At 44.6% G+C, this 18,629-nt stretch overlaps 1 protein-coding gene across 1 annotated transcript in view; it reads left to right on the forward strand.

Moving 5' to 3' along the window:
• The first annotated feature begins 954 nt into the window (after positions 1-954).
• PER3 (period circadian regulator 3) overlaps positions 955-18,629 on the forward strand; it is a 60,610-nt gene continuing 42,935 nt past the window's right edge. Inside the window, exons 1-9 of the mRNA XM_007453306.1 lie at positions 955-1,133; positions 1,569-1,714; positions 2,956-3,071; positions 4,320-4,521; positions 8,934-8,985; positions 12,939-13,081; positions 14,706-14,784; positions 16,131-16,237; positions 16,508-16,664. Coding sequence (XP_007453368.1) covers positions 955-1,133; positions 1,569-1,714; positions 2,956-3,071; positions 4,320-4,521; positions 8,934-8,985; positions 12,939-13,081; positions 14,706-14,784; positions 16,131-16,237; positions 16,508-16,664 — 1,181 coding nt within the window. The remainder of the gene's footprint in view (positions 1,134-1,568; positions 1,715-2,955; positions 3,072-4,319; positions 4,522-8,933; positions 8,986-12,938; positions 13,082-14,705; positions 14,785-16,130; positions 16,238-16,507; positions 16,665-18,629) is intronic.

Consider the following 18,629-nt stretch of genomic DNA (forward strand, 5'->3'; position numbering starts at 1 on the left):
GGGCCCACCCCCTCATGACTGGCGGCTCCAGCGCCCTAATCACTGCCGCGCTCGCTCCAGCGGCCCCCGGGGCCCATCCCCCGGGGCCGGGAGCGGGGCGGGGACTGGAGCCTCCTCAGGGCCCCTCCGCCCCCTCCTTACGTGCCAGCCGGCCGGGATTGGCCGAGCGCCGTCCTCGGGCCGACCCCCGGCATTACGTAACGAGCTCCGGGACCTTTGCCCCGCTCACTCGCCTCCGCTTATGTAACCGGGGCTCCCCTGCGCGGGTCCCGCCCCCCAGGCCAATGGGGTCCCGCAGAGCCGGCAGCGGCAGCCAATCGCGCGATCCGGGGGGGCGGAACCGCGTCACGTGGTGCGCGGGGGGGTGCGGCGCCCGCGACCGCCCGGCACGCTGCTGGCCTCGAGACTGCGTGGGGCCGGGTCAGCTGGGCTAGCGGCGGCGCGCGGGTCCGCGGGAGGCGGCGGCGGCGGCGGCGGCGGTTGAAGGCTCGGCCCGGGCGGGGAGGCCTCGGGGCCCGCCGGGCGCGGTCGCCCCGAGCCTGTCCTGCGCTGTGGGAACTTTGTGCTTCAAGTTGCCCCTTGCCGGGTCCGGGTCCTGGGTGCACGCCGACTCTCGGGGCGGCCGGAGCCGGGATCCCCCTGGGGCTGCCCAGCCCGCGAGCCACAGCCAAGCTTCCAGCATCAGATTGTGTTTCTCTTGACACTTCTCACCTTTGTTTCTACCGTCCCCCTCCAGGGTGGACCTCCCGTGAGCGGAGACGTCCAAGACTGCAGGGAAATACTGGGGAGAAAAGTGCCCCCGGAGGAGCAGAAAGAGTACCTCTACTTGCCGACTTGTGATGTCTGACATTTTCTCTGAGACGATGGCCTGGACCAAAATGAGAAGTACATTTCCGTCGCCGATCGCAAAGTAGCAAAGTAGCAGGAGACAGGCTGAGGACTGCCGGGCGAGCGATGGATCCCTGTGAAGATCTAGAAGTGTCCGGTGGTAAATCTCAGGACTCTAGGTGGGGGCAGCCTCATGAACTTGAAGGACCACAGGCCAGCGGTCCTGAGGCGCTGGGGAAGGACTCTGCTGAGATGTGGAGCCGGAAATACCAGCTGCGGAGCAAATACGTGCAGACCAGCAACAGGTGAAATAACCTGATGTGTTTGTTGTTCTCTGCTGGGGTAGTAGAGGGGAAAGGCGGGCTTACATCTTTCTATATTTTGTTTGTAAGCCTAGGAAAAAGTTTAAAGACACTCAGACAACTTAGAACGAAATACTCTGGAGAAACTGAAGGAAATTAACCAAAAGGTAAAAAGTGGTTGAGGAGTTTAGCTGACTCTAGGCTGAAGTGGGAATAAGAGAGTGGAAAATGCTTGATGTTTACCAATTTCTTTGCCTGGGATTCTCCACCTGTTAAAAAAAAAAAAAAAAAAAAAAAGTGGTGAATAATAAATCTGTGAACTAAATGAGCTGATCTGTTAAGGGCTTAGAAAGCAGGCCTGGCATGAAATATGCTGTTCAGTAAAAGTTGACTTATTATAATCGAAAGTGTGAATTTAGAATCTTTTTTATCTTACAGTGAACCACAAGATCAAAACAGAGTTTCCAAAGACCTTATAATGGTTGTCCAAGAAATGAAAAAATACTTTCTGTCAGAGAGACAGAGGAAACCAAGCACCCTGGATGCTCTCAACTATGCCCTTCGCTGCGTACACAGCGTGCAAGGTAAACGGGCTGGAGAGGGAATACAGTCGTGCACGGACACCACTGCTCGTAAACAGCAGCCAGGCCAGAGCAGTTGTCTGCCTGGTTTTAGGCACAGAAATGTTGTTTGTTTGTTTGTTTGTTTGTTTGTTTGTTTTTGCGGTACGCGGGCCTCTCACTGTTGTGGCCTCTCCCGTTGCGGAGCAGAGGCTCCGGACGCGCAGGCTCAGCGGCCATGGCTCCCTGGCCCAGCCGCTCCGCAGCATGTGGGATCTTCCCGGACCGGGGCACGAACCCGTGTCCCCTGCATCGGCAGGCGGACTCTCAACCACTGCGCCACCAGGGAAGCCCTTGAGTACTTTTTTTTAAAAGCAAAACACAGGGCATTTTATGGGAAGAGCCCCACAAGGCAGAAGTTCCCAGACAAAGACGTGCATCTCAACTTGTTACTACCTATTACCATCATTTTGCTGCTTTTTCCTAAAAGCACACAACCTCCTCACTAACACAATTTTGAGCTTTTTATGGTGCTTTATGTGAGATGTGCAAATCTACACTGATGGCATTAGCATCTTAGTTTTTCACATGGGCACTGGGAGAACCTTATTTGTGTCATAGCTTAGTAACTGTGCGGTATTTTGCTGATTTGTTTCACGAGAGTAGAGCTCGGTATAAGCACATTTTGAAGATTCACTTTTTAGAAGAATATTGTCTTCTATGACTATTAGGGGAAAAATACACTTGATTAAATACATTTACATTTCCCTGCCATAGACATACTTTTAAAATATAGTCATGATGTATCAGGAATTTACCAAATTAAAAATGAATGGTTGTAAACATTTTTTTCTTTTTATGACTTTTCAGACTTCTTCTCAAGGGATTTTAAAAATACATATTCTGTAGCACAAACCTCTGTGGCTTCATAGAGGTATATAGTTCCTGAATCCTGGAGTAATGTTTCTGCCATACAGATTTCCTGTGTGTGTATTTGGAATTTTTGGTTTCAGTACCTTGTTTTGGTACCTTCAGTTTGTCTCATTACTTGTGATCTGGAACATGCAGAATTCATAAAATTCAAAATCTTAAGTTTGTACAACTATCAGTATTTTAGTTGAACGAAGAAAATGATCTGGTTTCAAGGAAAACATGCTGAGGTGTCCTCATCCTAAAAAACAAGCCTGCTTTTATACTGATAAAAAATGATTTCCTAAAGATACTGTTGTCACTGGACTACCTATTTATTTTCCTGTGTTTCTTAGCAAACAGTGAGTTTTTCCAGATTCTCAATCAGAATGGAGCGCCTCAAGCAGACGTGACCATGTACAGTCTTGAGGAGCTGGCCACCATTGCTTCAGAGCACACTTCCAAAAACACAGTAAGAATTCACAAATTTTGCCATATCACCCTGGGTGATTTTTCCTAACGATCTTATCTAGATGTAGATTTTTTAAAATAATAAGTGAGCATTTCAGTAACTACAATTTGAGGTCAAGCATAGGAGAAAACTGCTAAAGAGGCCTTATGGAGTTTCTCCTGCCCTTGCCAGAGAAAACATCTAAAAACAGGAAGCAACACATAAGTAGTAGTTGGCTTTGCTTCTGTCATGAGGTGCCTCTCTCTCCTTAGCATCCCTGAGTTCTCTCAAATGAAGAAAAAAATAACACTGTAGAGTGATTTCCTGCATCTTATTCTAATCTCCGAATTGTTAATTTCTATTTATATCATTCTCCGTTCCAATACCTTCTACTTCAAGTTGTAACAACTGGATTTTATAGAACAGGTGAGTTGAGATGCTGTCATTTTTTGTAAAATTTTGGAAGAGGTATTTAGTATATCTTTTTTGAATCTCTTCATGTTGACAGAATAATTGAGCCTCATGTTTTGCTGATATGATAGAGATTACTTAATTTATGTGTAGACCTCAACATAATTGTAACTTAAAGATTTTATAATATTGGAGCATGAGCTATCCCTAATGTTTTACAGTGCTTATTTTACTAACTGATGTGTTTATAATACTGTAGTAGGTGCTATGGAGATTTAAGGGAAAAAAAGTTTAAGGAAAACATTTTCCCTTTAAGATCTTCAAAGTAAATCTAGAGAGGAAAACATACGCCACTTGCTAGCAGGTACAAACAGTGGCCAATTATAAATAAGCTATGTTTATGTCTAATGGAACACATTAGAGAAATGATTCTTATGTAATGAGGTTTGTCAAAGACAACGTCTTGGAGCAAGTGAATCTTGAGCTTGGTCTTGAAGCCTCGAATATGCATATGGGTGAAGAGAAGACAGTCCTTCCAGGTACAGTTTGCAAAGGAGAGGGAATCAGAAGTGTATACAGTGTATACACTGTGTTTAGTCCGTGTAGAATGAGCTGGTGCATTGTTTGGCAGAACTTAAACCTTCAGAAGGAACAATGCAGGTTTTACAGTGATTTGTTGCCTTTGCAGGGGTGTGTGTGTGTGTGTGTGTGTGTGTGTGTGTGTGTGTGTGTGTGTGTTAAGCTATTGATCATGGTATTAAGCTATTGTTCATGGTAGACGACTAGACGAAATTTATTCAGGGAATATTGCCAGTATGTATCTCAATATTTTGCATTTATTTTAAATATTTTTCGTAGGATACCTTTGTGGCAGTTTTTTCATTTCTGTCTGGAAGGTTAGTGCACGTTTCTGAACAGGCTCCTTCGATCCTGCATTGTAAGAAAGAGTTCTTAGAGTCCTCTCATTTCGTTGAACTGCTTGCCCCTCAAGACGTGAGGGTGTTCTACACACACACTGCCCACGCTCAGCTTCCTTTCTGGAACAACTGGACCCAAAGAGGTAATGGGACCAATATTCAGATGTTTATCTTGCCTGGTAAAGATCAGTTTCATTCTTCCAGAAATAGTACACAAATGAATGCATTATTCAGAACATGCAAATATATAGTTTTTCTTATTTCTTCATTTTAAAAGTCAGAATGTGATGAAAATAGCATTTTAAATGCTGCTAATAACATAAAGATCCAATAAATTTGTTTTCATTTAATCAAGTTAGTTTCACAGACTATACACTATAGATATGGTGTGTTACAGCATAATGTATAGCAGGTTAATTGCTATAAAGTGTCTGTTGTTAATAAAATTAAATGTTTTTCCTCTTATACTGACTTCATTATTTCTCTGCTTTGCTCTGGAGGTAAGCTTCTCAAAGTTAGATCCCTTTCCAGCTTTTCTTCTCCCTAAAAGTTATGATCTCATCATTTTGTTTTCCTTCTGAAAGACTGCTTTTCCCGAACTGGGGGTGGGGAGTGGGTTCCCACTCACAGTTTTCTTTGTGTTATTCAATCCCATGTAATCTTTCATTCATTCATTCATTCTTTTTTTTAAAAAAAAATATTTATTTATTTATTTGGTTGTGCCGGGTCTGTGTTGCGGCAGGCGGGCTCCTTAGTTGCAGCTCTCCAGCTCCTTAGCTGCAGTACATGGGCTCCTTAGTTGCGGCTTGAGGGCTCCTTACTTGTGGCTCACAGGCTCCTTAGTTGAGGCATGCGAACTCTTAGTTGCGGCATGCATGTGGGATCTAGTTCCCTGACCAGGGATCGAACCTGGGTCCCCTGCGCTGGGAGGGCAGAGTCTTCACCACCGCACCACCAGGGAAGTCCCATTCATTCTTTCTTAAGTCACCCTTTATTCCCTATTTCATATTTTTTGTGAAATGTCTCTTAAAGAACTTAGTAAAGATCAACTTCCTTTTTGATCCCAAACCCTTTTCTCTCATTTAAAAAAAATTTTGATTATTTTTATTATGGTAAAAAACACATTCACAAAATTTATCATCGTAACCATTTTCAAGCGTACGGTTCAACTGTGGTAAAATGCACATAACAAAAAATTTACCATCTTCCCCGTCTGTAAGTGTACGGTTCAGCAACATTAAGTACATTCACAGTGTTGTGAAACAGATCCTCAGAACTTCATCCTGCAGATCTAGAGCTCTGTACTCATTCTGGTTTTTAATCCAGTTCTCAGTCCAGTGAAGAACAGTGTTACAGCCTTCTTTTTTCAATCACAGACCCTTGCCCCATTCTCTGTGCACGTTTTATATAAGCTTCAGAAAAGACACCTGTCACCCTTGCTTTCTTCCAGCTCCCTCTCTCCTTTTCCCATGATTCAAAAACACTGATTTCATTTTTCTTCCTCTTTCCGAAACATGCGTTTTCAACCTTTAATTGTCCACGTTTGTTTTCTCTGCTTTTGTTCATCGTTTATTCATTCCGTAGACATTATATAGCAGTCCCTGTGGGCCAGGAGCTGTTCCAGGTGCTAAGGTACAACAGTGAACAGAACAGACATGTGGTACTGTTCACCAGGTCTTTCCCATTTTCCCTTCAGTATTGCCCTATAGTCTCTGTCTGATCTTTTCACTTGTCTTTTTTTGGCTGTGCTGCAAGGCTTGCGGGATCTTAGTTCCCCGACCAGGGATCAAACCCATGCGCCTGCAGTGGAAGCGTGGAGTCCCAACCACTGGACCACTAGGGAATTCCCTGATCTTTTCACTTTCTTATCTTTGCTAATTACTTAATGGTATTTCCCCTACTTGTAAAAAGATAATAGTCCCTGAAAGAGTTGTCCCTTGGACCTAAACATTTACTTGCTCCATAAAGATGATGGCCATTTAGTTTACTTCTCACACTATACTTTCGCTTTAGGAACCCCAAGGATCCACACCCTCCTTGAGGGCCGTTGTTTAGCTCCACACCATTTCTGGGCTGTGCTCATGTTACCTCTTTCTGTCCCTTCTTTTGAACTCATAGGACATTAAGAGGACACGGGAAGCTCTAAACTCAGCAGTTGTCAGCTTTGGCCCTGTGTTAGAGCACATTTCCACTTAGGCTTGTTGTACAGACCTCTCAGAAGGATCTGATCGCTGTTTCTTTAGAACACACTTCCAGAAACAAGAATTCGCACGTTCCAGCCCAGGTGTGGAAGTGACAGCGGGCCCCCATCTACTGTTTTTGAGATCCGGTAGGCTGGCTCTCTGTTACAGGACTCCTGGTGGGGGGGCAGTTGAATTCAGGTGCCTGCTACAATGTATAAGTAGTGTAAGTGAGTTCACCTTACAGCAGAGTTGCAGTATTTTTTTTATGTGCAAAGAACGTTAAGCTCAGAATCTGAAGGTCTGAGTTTCAAATTGCATTCTGTCCCTTCGTGAACCTTGGAGGCCACTTGGCTTCTCGTTGTAAAATGAGAATCATAGTTTCTGAGGTGCCTGTTAATACAGGGTTTCTGTGAGAACCCAGAAAGCTGTAGGTGGGGGAAGGCTTGGAGATATTTGGGGCGTCCGGAGCATAAAGGCTCATCTTAACTGCTGTCATCTGTTGAACCGTTACTATTTGCCAGGGACCCTTCTCTTTGCTTTCGTGGATCAACTGAGTTAATCTTCATGAAGACCTTGTGAGGTGTAGGTACTGTCATTCTCCCCGGTAGACGGGCACAGTAACTGTATTAGTTCGGGTTTGCCAGAAGCGAGATGCTGACTGGGGGAGCGGGTGGAAGGTGGTGAGAGGAGCCCTCAGCCTGCATCGCTGGCATCGCTGGAAGGAGCAAGGCGGGGGGGAGGGCTGGGCAGCAGGAGCCTCGGGTGCAGCGCAGTCCAGAGAGCTTCTGGGCCAGGCAGCCAGAGGGGGTCCACCCGTTGGAGGAGCCCGGCGTCTCCATGGAATGGTCCTGCCTCGTTGCCTGCTCCGTGTACGGGCACGGGCCGGGGGCAGCCCGTGGGAAGCAGGGCTCAGGCAACAGTCGGGTCCCTCAGAGCCAGCAACTGTGCCCTTTCTTAGCTGCCATGGTCACAGAGATGCCAAGGTCACACTGCCTGCAAGTATGGAGCCGACCTTCACCTTGGCAGCGTGAATCCAGAGGCCCTCTGACCCCACAGCTGCTGGGACTGCGCCTTAAAGCGGGAGAACTGTCCTCAGACAAAGACGAGCGTTTGAAAGTGTCACCAAGGGACGGTTCCCACCCACGAGAATCAGCTCAGAGAATCAAGGATATTTTTGAAAAATCTTTATCTTGTCTTAATTCCTCCATAGAAACTCCAGAAACAGTTTCTGTGTTAAGATGATAGCATATCTTAGAGTAATTAATTTCTTTAGCTTACTTTGTCAAGTTCTTTCTGTTATTTCTCCCAGGCATTCTGTAAGAAGTTCTGGCTTCAGAATTCTGGGCCTGTAACTTTCATAGTTTCACGAAATACAGGAGTTTGGTCCCTTTACTTTTAAACTGGAGGACTTTTTTTTAAAATTGTGAACATTTTTCTTGATCACTCAAAAGCCCATTTTCTTATTCTTCCTATGATCCTTTCCTTAGGAGTGCAAACACCTGGACCATGTTCAGTATTTTGGTTCTTCAGAATCCTCATTGTAGCTGCTCCTTCAGTGTATATTTTTTAAAAAAGGTCCCTTGGTTGTAAACATTTCCTTGGTTTCTATAACTGAAAACTTCTCACTCCAGTGAGTAAATGCCCAAAAGATATATATTCAGGGAGTTCTACCAGATGAAATAAAGTAATCAACAAACATTTAGAAATAAGTTCAGTTTCCTAAGATGGGCAAATTTAAATGTTTCTGAATTACCACCTCACACATCAATAAAATAAATGCGAAGTCAATAAAGTTGATGCAAAACCTTTGTCATGAGGGGTGTGAGAAAGTGTTATTAATGACACTGAATTGGTACCATCTGCTGGAGCTAAGTTTGCCAATATATGATGAGAGTCATGAAACGATATCATCTAATCTAGGAACACAGCTCTGGGGAATTTGTCCAAGGAAAGAAATGTATGTATCCTCTACCTGAAAGCTCTAAGTAATCTGAATTCCCAGTTTTTGAGACGTGTCCAAACTATTACAGGGGGATAGAATATTACCAGCGAAATAATTGTGTCGCAGGATGATTACGTAGACATTTGAAGCATTGAGTCCAGACAGGAGCAGAAATGCAGACAGGACTGCAGGGGCTGACAGGGAGGGGCCTCGGTCAGGTGCTCGCGGGGTCTCACCTGAGGGTTACTGTTCAACACGAAAAAGCCCGGGGAAGATACTGGATGGAACTAGATCTTAGTGAGGGAGGAGAGCCCTATCTTAATCAAGAGCAGCTTCTGTCTCTGAAAAGAGTCTCCCGTTCGTGCAGTGACAGTTTGGGGAGGAGCTGCGTGCGTGCGTGCGGGACACTAACACGTGTGTTTGTTTTCAGCAGCCTCACGCTATGAATTCGCTCCGGTGAAATCCTTTTTCTGCAGGATCCGGTGAGTATGGGAGCTCCTGGAGGCCAGGAACGGTGGAGTGGGCTCTGGTTTTACTTTATTTTTTATTTGTTTTTATTTTTTTATTGACTGTGTAAGTTGATTTACAGTGTTTCAGCTGTACAGCAAAGTGGTTCAGTTATACATATGTGTGTGTGTATATATATATACACACACATATATATACATATATATATTCTTTTTCAGATTCTTTTCCATTATTGGTTATTACAAGATATGAAATATAGCTCCCTGTGCTATAAAGTAGGTCCTTGTTTATCTGTTTTATATATAGTAGTCCTTATCTGTTAATCCCAAATTCCAAATTCATCCCTCTGATTTTATTTGGCACTTATTTTGATGCTTTATTCAGCTAGGTCTGTTGTGGATGCAAAAGACAAGACTTGGTTCTTGCCGCAAGAAGCTTGTATTTTGATTGAGGAGAAGATACATGTACTTAAGAGAAAAGTAGATGACAGTGCAATAGGGGAAGAGACCAGAAAGATCATTCTTAACCCAGAGGCATGTGAGAGTTACTGGACATGAAATGTACTTTCAGATGACAGTTTTTGGGGGCTCTTTTGTTTTTGTTTGGTTTTTGTTTTTCAGTCACATTTAAACTTAATTTTTGAAATTTTGAACAACCTGAAAGAAAGCAGGATAGGTATATTTATGAGGACTTACAAGGTCCAGTGACAGTGAACTAGAAGGAAAGAGATCAAAATTTTAACAGTAGTTGATTTCTGGTAGGATATATTAGTGATTTTTTTTTCTCTTCCAAATTTACTGTGATATGGTAATGTTACTTTCAAAGTAAAAAGAAAAAATGGTTTTAAATGACGTCATGATCACCAACAGTAGTATTGAGGTTACTAAATGCTCTTGATATGTGGGGAAGAGAAATCCTTGTAATGGATCATTCAGACATTCCATGGAACTGAGGGGAACTCGTGCTAAGAGTATTCAAATGCTTGGGGAGGGATAACCTGGAAAGGTGTGCGTGTGCGGGGAGGGCCGTGTCGGTTCTTTCTGTCTCACAGGTGAGTTGTTGGTTATGAAGATCTGAGAGCAGTGCCTGCCGCGTAGTAAGCGCTCTGTGTGTTTGTTATGTTGGTAAATATTTTCAGGTGCCTTTCCTGAGCCAGGCACTGTTACGGGTGCTGGGATCAAAACAAAGTTCTGCCCTCATGGACCTTAGGTTCTGTAGTGGGGGAGACCAGTAATAAAGAGCTGTCTAAATGTACACGTGTTGGCTGTGATAAGTTGTACGTAGAACAGAAAAACAAAGTAAGGGGGTCCTGGGCAGTGGTTGCTGGTGTGCTCAGGGTGGTCAAGAAACTCTTCTCTAATGAGAAGCCTGAATGGGGCCAGAGGCCTGAAGGAGGTGAGGGAGCAAGCCATACGCGTGTCTGAGAGAAGCGTGTCTGAGAGAAGAGCGTTCCAGGCCAGTGCAAAGGCCCTGGGGCAGAGCACGCCCAGCCTGTGGGTGGTGGGAGGGGGGAAGGGTGGAAGAAGATGAGGAAGCAGGGGCCAGACCATAGAGCATTTTGACTTCTGAATGAAATGTTTTATTCAGGGTAGCCACTCAATTATTTTTAAAACTTTGAGAATTTTCAAAATAATATAAAAGTAGAGAAAAATAGTACAATGAACTGATATGCACTGATCATTCAGCATTAACTTTAACCTCGTGGCCAGTCCTGTGTCGTCTGTGCCACCACCTCTGTCCCCCCACCTCCCATCTCATTATTTTGAAGCAAATCCGAGCTCTCTCGTCATTTCCTCCATCACTATTTTAGAATGTCATCCTAAAGAGGAGGTTCTCCTGTGCCTCGAGGTGCTCCCATTGTCCCTCTCTGGCCAGCAGGAGTCGCTGGTTAGCTAGGCTCACTAGGTTAGCTCCTGGCCTGGTGACAGTCCCCAGTGGTTTTGACAGCTTCCTTTCTTTCAGATTTGCCATCCCAGGCTCAACCTAGACGGTTCCTGCCCCAGACCTGGGTCCATCATTTCTTCAGTATCCCCCATTCCTTGTACCAGGAAACAGCATTGCTCACCTGGAGGCCAAATCTGGGTGGGTGGTTGTTGCCATATGGTTTGTTGCTTCAGGACTGTTCAGTGAGTAGAGATAGGGCATTTTCCTTTCTTAGAAGGAAATGTCATTGATTATGGAAGGCTCACGTCGGGTGCCGTGCAGAAGGTCCTGTGCTGGGGTGGGAGGTTGGAGCGGGTGGGGGGTGGTGGTGGGCATGGCGCTGATGCGGTGCAGCCGGGAGATGGCGGGTCCTGGACCAGGCGGTGGAGGTGGAGGTGGAGACACTTTCGATCTTCTGGGTATTTCTGTAGGGGAGACCTAGCAGCATATACTGGTGGGTTAGTTTCGGGTGCGAGATAGAAAGAGTAATCAGGTGACGTGGGAGTCTTGGCTCAAGGTGCCGTGTATTGGGGAGGAGGAAACTGTAGGACAAGCAGCTGCCTGGAGAGCAGAGGGGAGAGTGTGTGCCTTAGTTTTAGGTGAGTGTGCAGTGTCGAGTAGAAATCTGCCTCGTGATGTTGACGAGGCGTTGGTCCCGGAGCCCGGGGTTCAGGGGAGGAGGCCGGGCTAGAGACAGATGTGCAGGTCATCAGCGTATAGATGGCACTGAGAAGCTCAGGACGGGATGAGCCTGGAGAAAGCATGCACAGAAATGGGAGGGGAGCCACTAGCACAAGTACACATGCTCGCAGGTGAGTGCCGGGAGAAGGTGCTCTTCTGAGCGGTGACCTAGGAAGCAGGGTCACGGCTGAGAGTGGAGAAGTGACAGGAGATGCTGGAGTTAGAGGAGAGAAGAGAGCGGGAGGGCGGCTAGAGACCCCCGAACATCCGCTCTCGTGATGGTTGGTGAGGAGAGGTGCGATGGGCAGAAACGGGGGAGTGTGAAATACAGGTTGGGACGTTCGGGCAGATGCAAATGGAAACGTCTTCCAGGCAGCCAGGCTGATGAAACAGGATGGACATCTGTGTGCTTGTTGCAGACCCCTCGCACCCGGGAGCCTCCTGAGAGGGAGCAAGCAGCCTCCGCGCCGGTTGGCCGAGAGGGTCCAGCCCCACCATCTCCCTGTAGCTAGGCACTGTGGGTGATGCTGAGCCGCACACCAGGTCTGCGCCGGGCAGCGGAGCGGCTGAAGCGGTGGGACTGAATCGGTCATTTGAACAAGGGCGTAGGAAGGGCTGACAGAGGGCTGGCTTGGGGGCGCGATCCCAGGAGGCCTTGTTTTCCGCCATGTGGTACTTGGTTTAGACACACGAGGCAAGACAGGTGACTGTGCCTGCCCCTCTTCCCAGCAGGAACAGAAAGTCACGCTGAAATTAGTGAGCGGTTCCCACTCACTTTGCTGAGCCGCTGAAATTAGTGAGGGGTTCACACTCACTTTGGTGAGCCACCTCTCCAGAAAGCCTCCTACTCATCCAATAACAAACGAGTATCATTGCCCGTGGCTATTGAAAATTTAAACTAACATGTCCCTCCTTTTAAAAATAAATATGTTTTGGACTTCCCTGGTGGCGCAGTGGTCAAGAATCCGCCTGCCAATGCAGGGGACACGGGCTTGAGCCCTGGTCCGGGAAGATCCCATGTGCCGCGGAGCAACTAAGCCCATGAGCCACAACTACTGAGCCCGTGAGCCACAGCTACTGAAGCCCGCGCACCTAGAGCCCGTGCTCCACAAGAGAAGCCACTGCAATGAGAAGCCCGCGCACCGCAACGAAGAGTAGCCCACGCTCAGCGCAACTAGAGAAAGCCCGCGCGCAGCAACGAAGACCCAACGCAGCCAAAATAAATAAATAAATAAGTCTAACGTTTTAGCTTCAGACATGTCTCTCTTGGAAATTACCACCAAAACGTTTTCCCCGGCCTTGTTTCACGTTGGACTAAGTGAACAGGTCAGGACTGGTACTAAACCATTTTTCTTCTCTTCAGTGGAGGTGAAGCCCGGGAGCTGGGGCAGCCTTACTGCCCGTTCCGGATTATCCCCTATTTGATTCATGTGCACAGCTCGGCCCGCCCGGAGCCTGAGCCCTGCTGTCTCACCCTGGTGGAGAAGATTCATTCTGGTTACGAAGGTAGGTCGGGAGCGTCTGCGTTTAGGTCAGATGTGACGTGTCAGCACATGAGAAAGACGCACGTGAAACCCTGTTTACTGCAGCCACTGTCTTCAGCTTGGCCCTGAGCTGATTTTCCCTGACGTCTCTGTTTGCTGACCCTGACTTCCTGTGTGGTCATCTCCTTTAAGGACAGCATGGCCCAGGGGTCTGAGCATAGACTTGGCCACAGATGCGCAGTCTTCTAATCCTTTCTCTACTGGTGACCATCCTGTGGCCTTTTGCTTCTGTCTTGCGTGACAGAAGAGCATTGAAATTGTTGCATACAGAGGTTACAAGAATGAATTTATATTTTTTAAGTGTTTTGAAAGCCCCCTGCGTAAAAAGTATAATTTGTGTCTTCCAGTGGCAGAACAGCATTGCTAAATTCATACATCAAAACAGAAGCAGCTTCCATTTATCATTTGAAATTACAGTTGGTTCTGCTGTAATGTGACATATGCTTTCCTAAAACTTACCATCCTGTGCAAAAAAATTCACACAAACCACAGGGCTTATATGGGAAAAATAAGTTTAGGGGCACAACACTCAAGTAACCATACATTAAAAATAAGACGGGGGGCTTCCCTGGTGGCGCTGTGGTTGAGAGTCCGCCTGCCGATGCAGGGGACGCGGGTTCGTGCCCCGGTCTGGGAGGATCCCGCGTGCCGTGGAGCGGCTGGGCCCGTGAGCCATGGCTGCTGGGCCTGCGCGTCCGGAGCCTGTGCTCCGCAATGGGGGAGGCCGCAGCGGTGGGAGGCCCACGTACCGCAAAAAAAACGGTAACACGGTGTTACACGTTAAATGATGAAGAAATGCACAAGTGATACAGTAAATGCGGCTCGCCACGGCGGAAAAGCCCTGTGGTTTGCTGTGGACATGGATGTTGGAAGGGCTGCAGCTTGTGCATTACTGTGAGGAGTGAGGGGAGGGTGGACTGAAATCAGAGGGAAAGTTCCATCACCAGGTTGGACGGGCGTGGCTCAGAGCACACCTGGTGAACAGAGGCTGCAGGTGGATGTTTCAGGTGTGCGCATGTTTCTTCATGTTCCTAACATGTTCCTAAGTTGACTCCATTCAACTAGCTGCTGTTTTCTGCATTCACCTCGTGTTTCTTGCAAATGAAATCGTGCGTAAGCAAATGCGGAATTAGTGTCATGCTCAAATTGTTCCCTGATGTACTAATCACTACATTGTCAAAGCAGACTAGCCGCACTGACCGTGCCAATTTTATTACAGATTAAATACGTCCCTATTGTACTGACGTTTCACATCCTATTTGCTTAGTTGTATTCAACCACTAAATATGATGAAACATGTTTGTCCTGAACTCTAAATGACCCCATCTTTGACTGTTAGATTGTGATGGATAAGCTATTCGATGTACACAGACTTTCTGTCTGTTTAAAATTAACTTTAGTAGGCATCACGTTTTGACCTAATTAAAATGTGGTTAATAATGAAAGTTATTAGCTTTGGCTGCTCAAAGGCCAGGTCCCTAGGTGAGATTTCTGCCATGGCCTATAGAGTTTGTTCCCTCTTTAATATGTTAAGTGGATAGTTAATTAGGTATTTGCCTTTAAACCAGTCTTTCTGGTTTCCATAGCTCCTCGGATCCCAGTGGATAAAAGAATTTTTACCACAACACACACCCCCGGGTGTGTTTTTCTTGAAATAGATGAAAGGTAAGTACTTCTTTAAGCCTAAAAGAAATTTGTTTCCGAAAATAAATAAAAGTATTTAAAAGTTTACATAACGTTTAACATATGTTAAATGTAACGTGATAGAGCTGAATCTATTCATTTGCACATTTGAGTTTTGTTAGTTTGAAATTTGTGTTGTGTAAATTTTTTTTAATGTTTATTTATTTTCCTTATATATATATTTTTGACTGCGTCGGGTCTTAGTTGCGGCACACGGGGTCTTTGTTGAGGCACGCAGGATCTCTTCGTTGCAGTGGGCGGGCTTCTCTCTAGTTGGCGGCGCGTGGGTTCCAGAGCGTGTGGGCTTTGTAGTTTGCGGCATGCAAGCTGTCTCACTGAGGTGCACGAGCTCAGTAGTTGTGGTGTGCGGGCTTAGTTTAGTTTTTAAAAAATTTTAACATACAGGGAATTCCCTGGCGGTCCAGTGGTTAGGATGCCATGCTTTCACTGCCGAGGGCCCAGGTTCAATCCCTGGTCGGGGAACTAAGATCCCACAAGCCGAGTGATGCGGCCCCAAAAAAAAAAAAGCTTTAAAAAAATTTTTTTAACATCTGGAAATGGGTTTATTACCTATTTATTACCGTTTAGTTACCCTGAAACTAAACAGTAATTAGTGAGATACCTTATATAATATAATCTGTAGAAAGTAAGAAAATTTTAGCTGAAGTTATTCTGAAAACAGCTTAAGTTTATTGCATTAGAAAGTATTTGTGAATTTGTACCCATATAAAATGTTTCTGGAGTCAGTTTTGTCTAAGTCATCTTGAGTGTCTGTACATCAGAATTTTCCCATGAACCTTTATCCTACAAATGGCTTTGTGACTGGTTGTCTATTTGATATCACCTTTTGGGAGACATTGTTTTTGTATAATTTTAATTATTCTGTATAAATTTGTAGCCTGCTTTATTCATTTAACATCATAAGCATTTTTCTATGTTATAATGTGATCTTTGTAGACTTTTTAAAAGGCAGCGAAATGAAGGGCATCAGAGACCTCTGAGGAACTTGTTAACAATATAGACTCCTAGTCTTACCACAGAAATTCTGATTTAGTAAGCTTGCGGTGAGCCTGCAAATCTGTTTTTTAGAAGTTTCACAGGTGATTTTGATGCAATATGTCAGATGACCAACACTTCTTAAATTGTGTATCTATTTCCCCACAATATAGGCACTTGGGTTGTTTGTAGCATTTATAAATGCTGTAATGAACATCTTTTGCATACCCTTTGTCATATTTAGAGTTTAGCTGAAAAGTACTGTTGAAAGTATATAAGGTATGAGTTACTTGGTGCGTGTGACATGCTGCCTGTGCTGTGTCTGTGCTCAGAGCAGTGCCTTTGCTGGGTTACCTACCTCAGGATCTGATTGGAACATCCATCCTGACATACCTGCACCCGGAAGATCGTTCTCTGATGGTCGCCATACACCAAAAAGGTAAGGACCTACTTCTTTACAGGAGGACATTTTTTTTTTTTCATTGATCTTTTTAAGTTTGTCATTTCATTTCTCACTAGAGGGTCTCACAAGCTCTAATTGTTAGAGCTTAACCTTTAACCAGGTAAGCAATGTATTGGAACTGCTGAAACCATTTTTTTTTCTGTTTTGACATTCTAACACACTTATAAATAAATGCCTTAAAAGAAGACATTTGTAATCAATATCCGTGTTAAATAAATTCTAATTTTGTCTTATTATTTTATATAGTCTTGAAGTATGCAGGCCATCTTCCCTTTGAACATTCACCCATTAGATTTTGTTCTCAAAATGGGGATTACATTGTATTGGATTCCAGTTGGTCCAGCTTTGTGAACCCATGGAGCCGGAAGGTTTCTTTCATCATCGGTCAGCATAAAGTGCGAACGTAAGTCAATCAGTTTGCGTATTTTCTAAAAAATCTTTTTCCAAATAATGTTCTTTGGCCCATTGATTCCTCTTTGAATCAACTAACACGTGAACTAAACGAAGGACAGGTTTTTTTCAGTGCTTCTGGAAGACAGTTTGGTAATAAGTATCAAAGGATTTGATACTTATTTCTACCTCCTTGGCCTAACGATTCCCTTATTGGAATATTCTAAAGAAGCTGAAATACAGAAAGCCTTATAAAGAAAAGACAGATTTTGCAGCATTTTTTAAATTGTAGTAGCTTAAATGTCTATCATTAAGTAGATTCTGAAATATCTGCTTGACATGTTATTATATTGGTCAATAAACATTTTTACAGAGAGTATGGGAAATTGATATATTAGATGATGTAAAAAGCAGCATACAGAAGTTTTTATACAGTATGATTATAATTATGTTTAAAACATGAACACTGTGAAATAGGAAAAAGAAGATTAGAAGGAAAGAAAATACATTTTGGTTATGTGTGGATAGTGGGATTTTGGGTGAAGTTTTGTTTTTTTTTCCTTTTCTGAATTTTAAGGTTCTCTTCAGTGAGCATGTAAAATTTTTTATATCAGCCTTCTGCTGTCAGATTCCACTTATTTGTGTCAATTTTATTAAATCTTTTTTTTTTTAATGTGGACCATTTTTAAAGTCTTCATTGAATTTGTTACAGTATTGCTTCTGTTTTATGTTTTGTTTTTTTTGGCCTCGAGGCATGTGGGATCTTAGCTCCCCCCCGCCAGGGGTTGAACCTGCACCCCCTGCCTTGGAAGGCAAAGTCTTTAACCACTGGACCACCAGTGAAGTCCCTAAATCTTTATTTTTAATATTTAAATTCTTTCATATTTATTCTCCTGCCAGCATGGCTGACCCAAGCCTGCTTGATTGTTGTTACCTGTCCATACAACAACCTTGCAGAATGGATCCAGAGCAACCTGGACCACGGTTCTTGTAATCTGAGATACTCCTGTAGTCCCTGGACTTTGTGGTCCATTTAAAGTTGACCTATAGGTTTCTCAACCGGCCCATCCCATAAGTTTCCTTTTGATGTCTATTTGTTTTAAGAGTGGAAATTATACTTAACTCTTCAGTGTCATGCTGAAATTGAGCAACTCTGTCTTTTGTATTTTGTTATACAACTTTGTACACAGAAGAATAAAACTTCTGTGTACAGAACAGTACATTTCCCAGTAAGAGTATTTTATCACGTGTTACATCGTGATGGAGTGATGTTTTGGCCACTGTGAGATAGGCCTCAGGTTGCTCTGACCTTGTTGTGCTCCAGGGTTTGGCCTCTCAGCAGAGCAGGTCTGCCGCTTTAATGGAAGAATCAGGCTCCTTGCTGCCCTGACTCATGAGGCTGATTTGTGGTAGAAAACTAACTGGATAATTGAGGTATCGAACATGACTGCCAAGGAAGTGCTATTCGTGCTGCTCAGAAAGGACTTTTTTTTTCCCAGTAGGGAGACCTCTTGGGAAATGAAAAGAAAATCAGATGGTTGAGGACTTCCCTGGTGGTCCAGTGGCTTAGACTCCACCCTCCCAATGCAGGGGGCCCGGGTTCGATCCCTGGTCTGGGAACTAGATCCCACATGCTGCAACTCAAAAAAGGTCCCGCGTGCCACAATTAAGACCCGGCCCGGCCAAATAAATAAATATTTTTTAAAAATCAGATGGTTGCTTGGGATGAATATAGGAAACCCCAAAGCAAGTACAGTTCCTCTGATGAGACGTCCATCTGGGTGTCCGTTGACCAGTCTGAGTACCTCCCTGTCAATGCTAGAGGTGCATCCTAGATTCATTCTCCAAGCCATCCTTTCAGTTCTTTGATTAAAAATATATGGAATAAACCGACATATTAGTACTCCCAGTGTTTTCAGTGTTTTTTAAAATTACACCAATAATTGCATCTCAAGATCCAGGATTATGTGAGGGAAAG

Source organism: Lipotes vexillifer, unplaced genomic scaffold (genome assembly GCF_000442215.2).
Source record: "Lipotes vexillifer unplaced genomic scaffold, Lipotes_vexillifer_v1.1 scaffold575, whole genome shotgun sequence".
In the NCBI taxonomy this organism is placed as follows: Eukaryota; Metazoa; Chordata; class Mammalia; order Artiodactyla; family Lipotidae; genus Lipotes; species Lipotes vexillifer.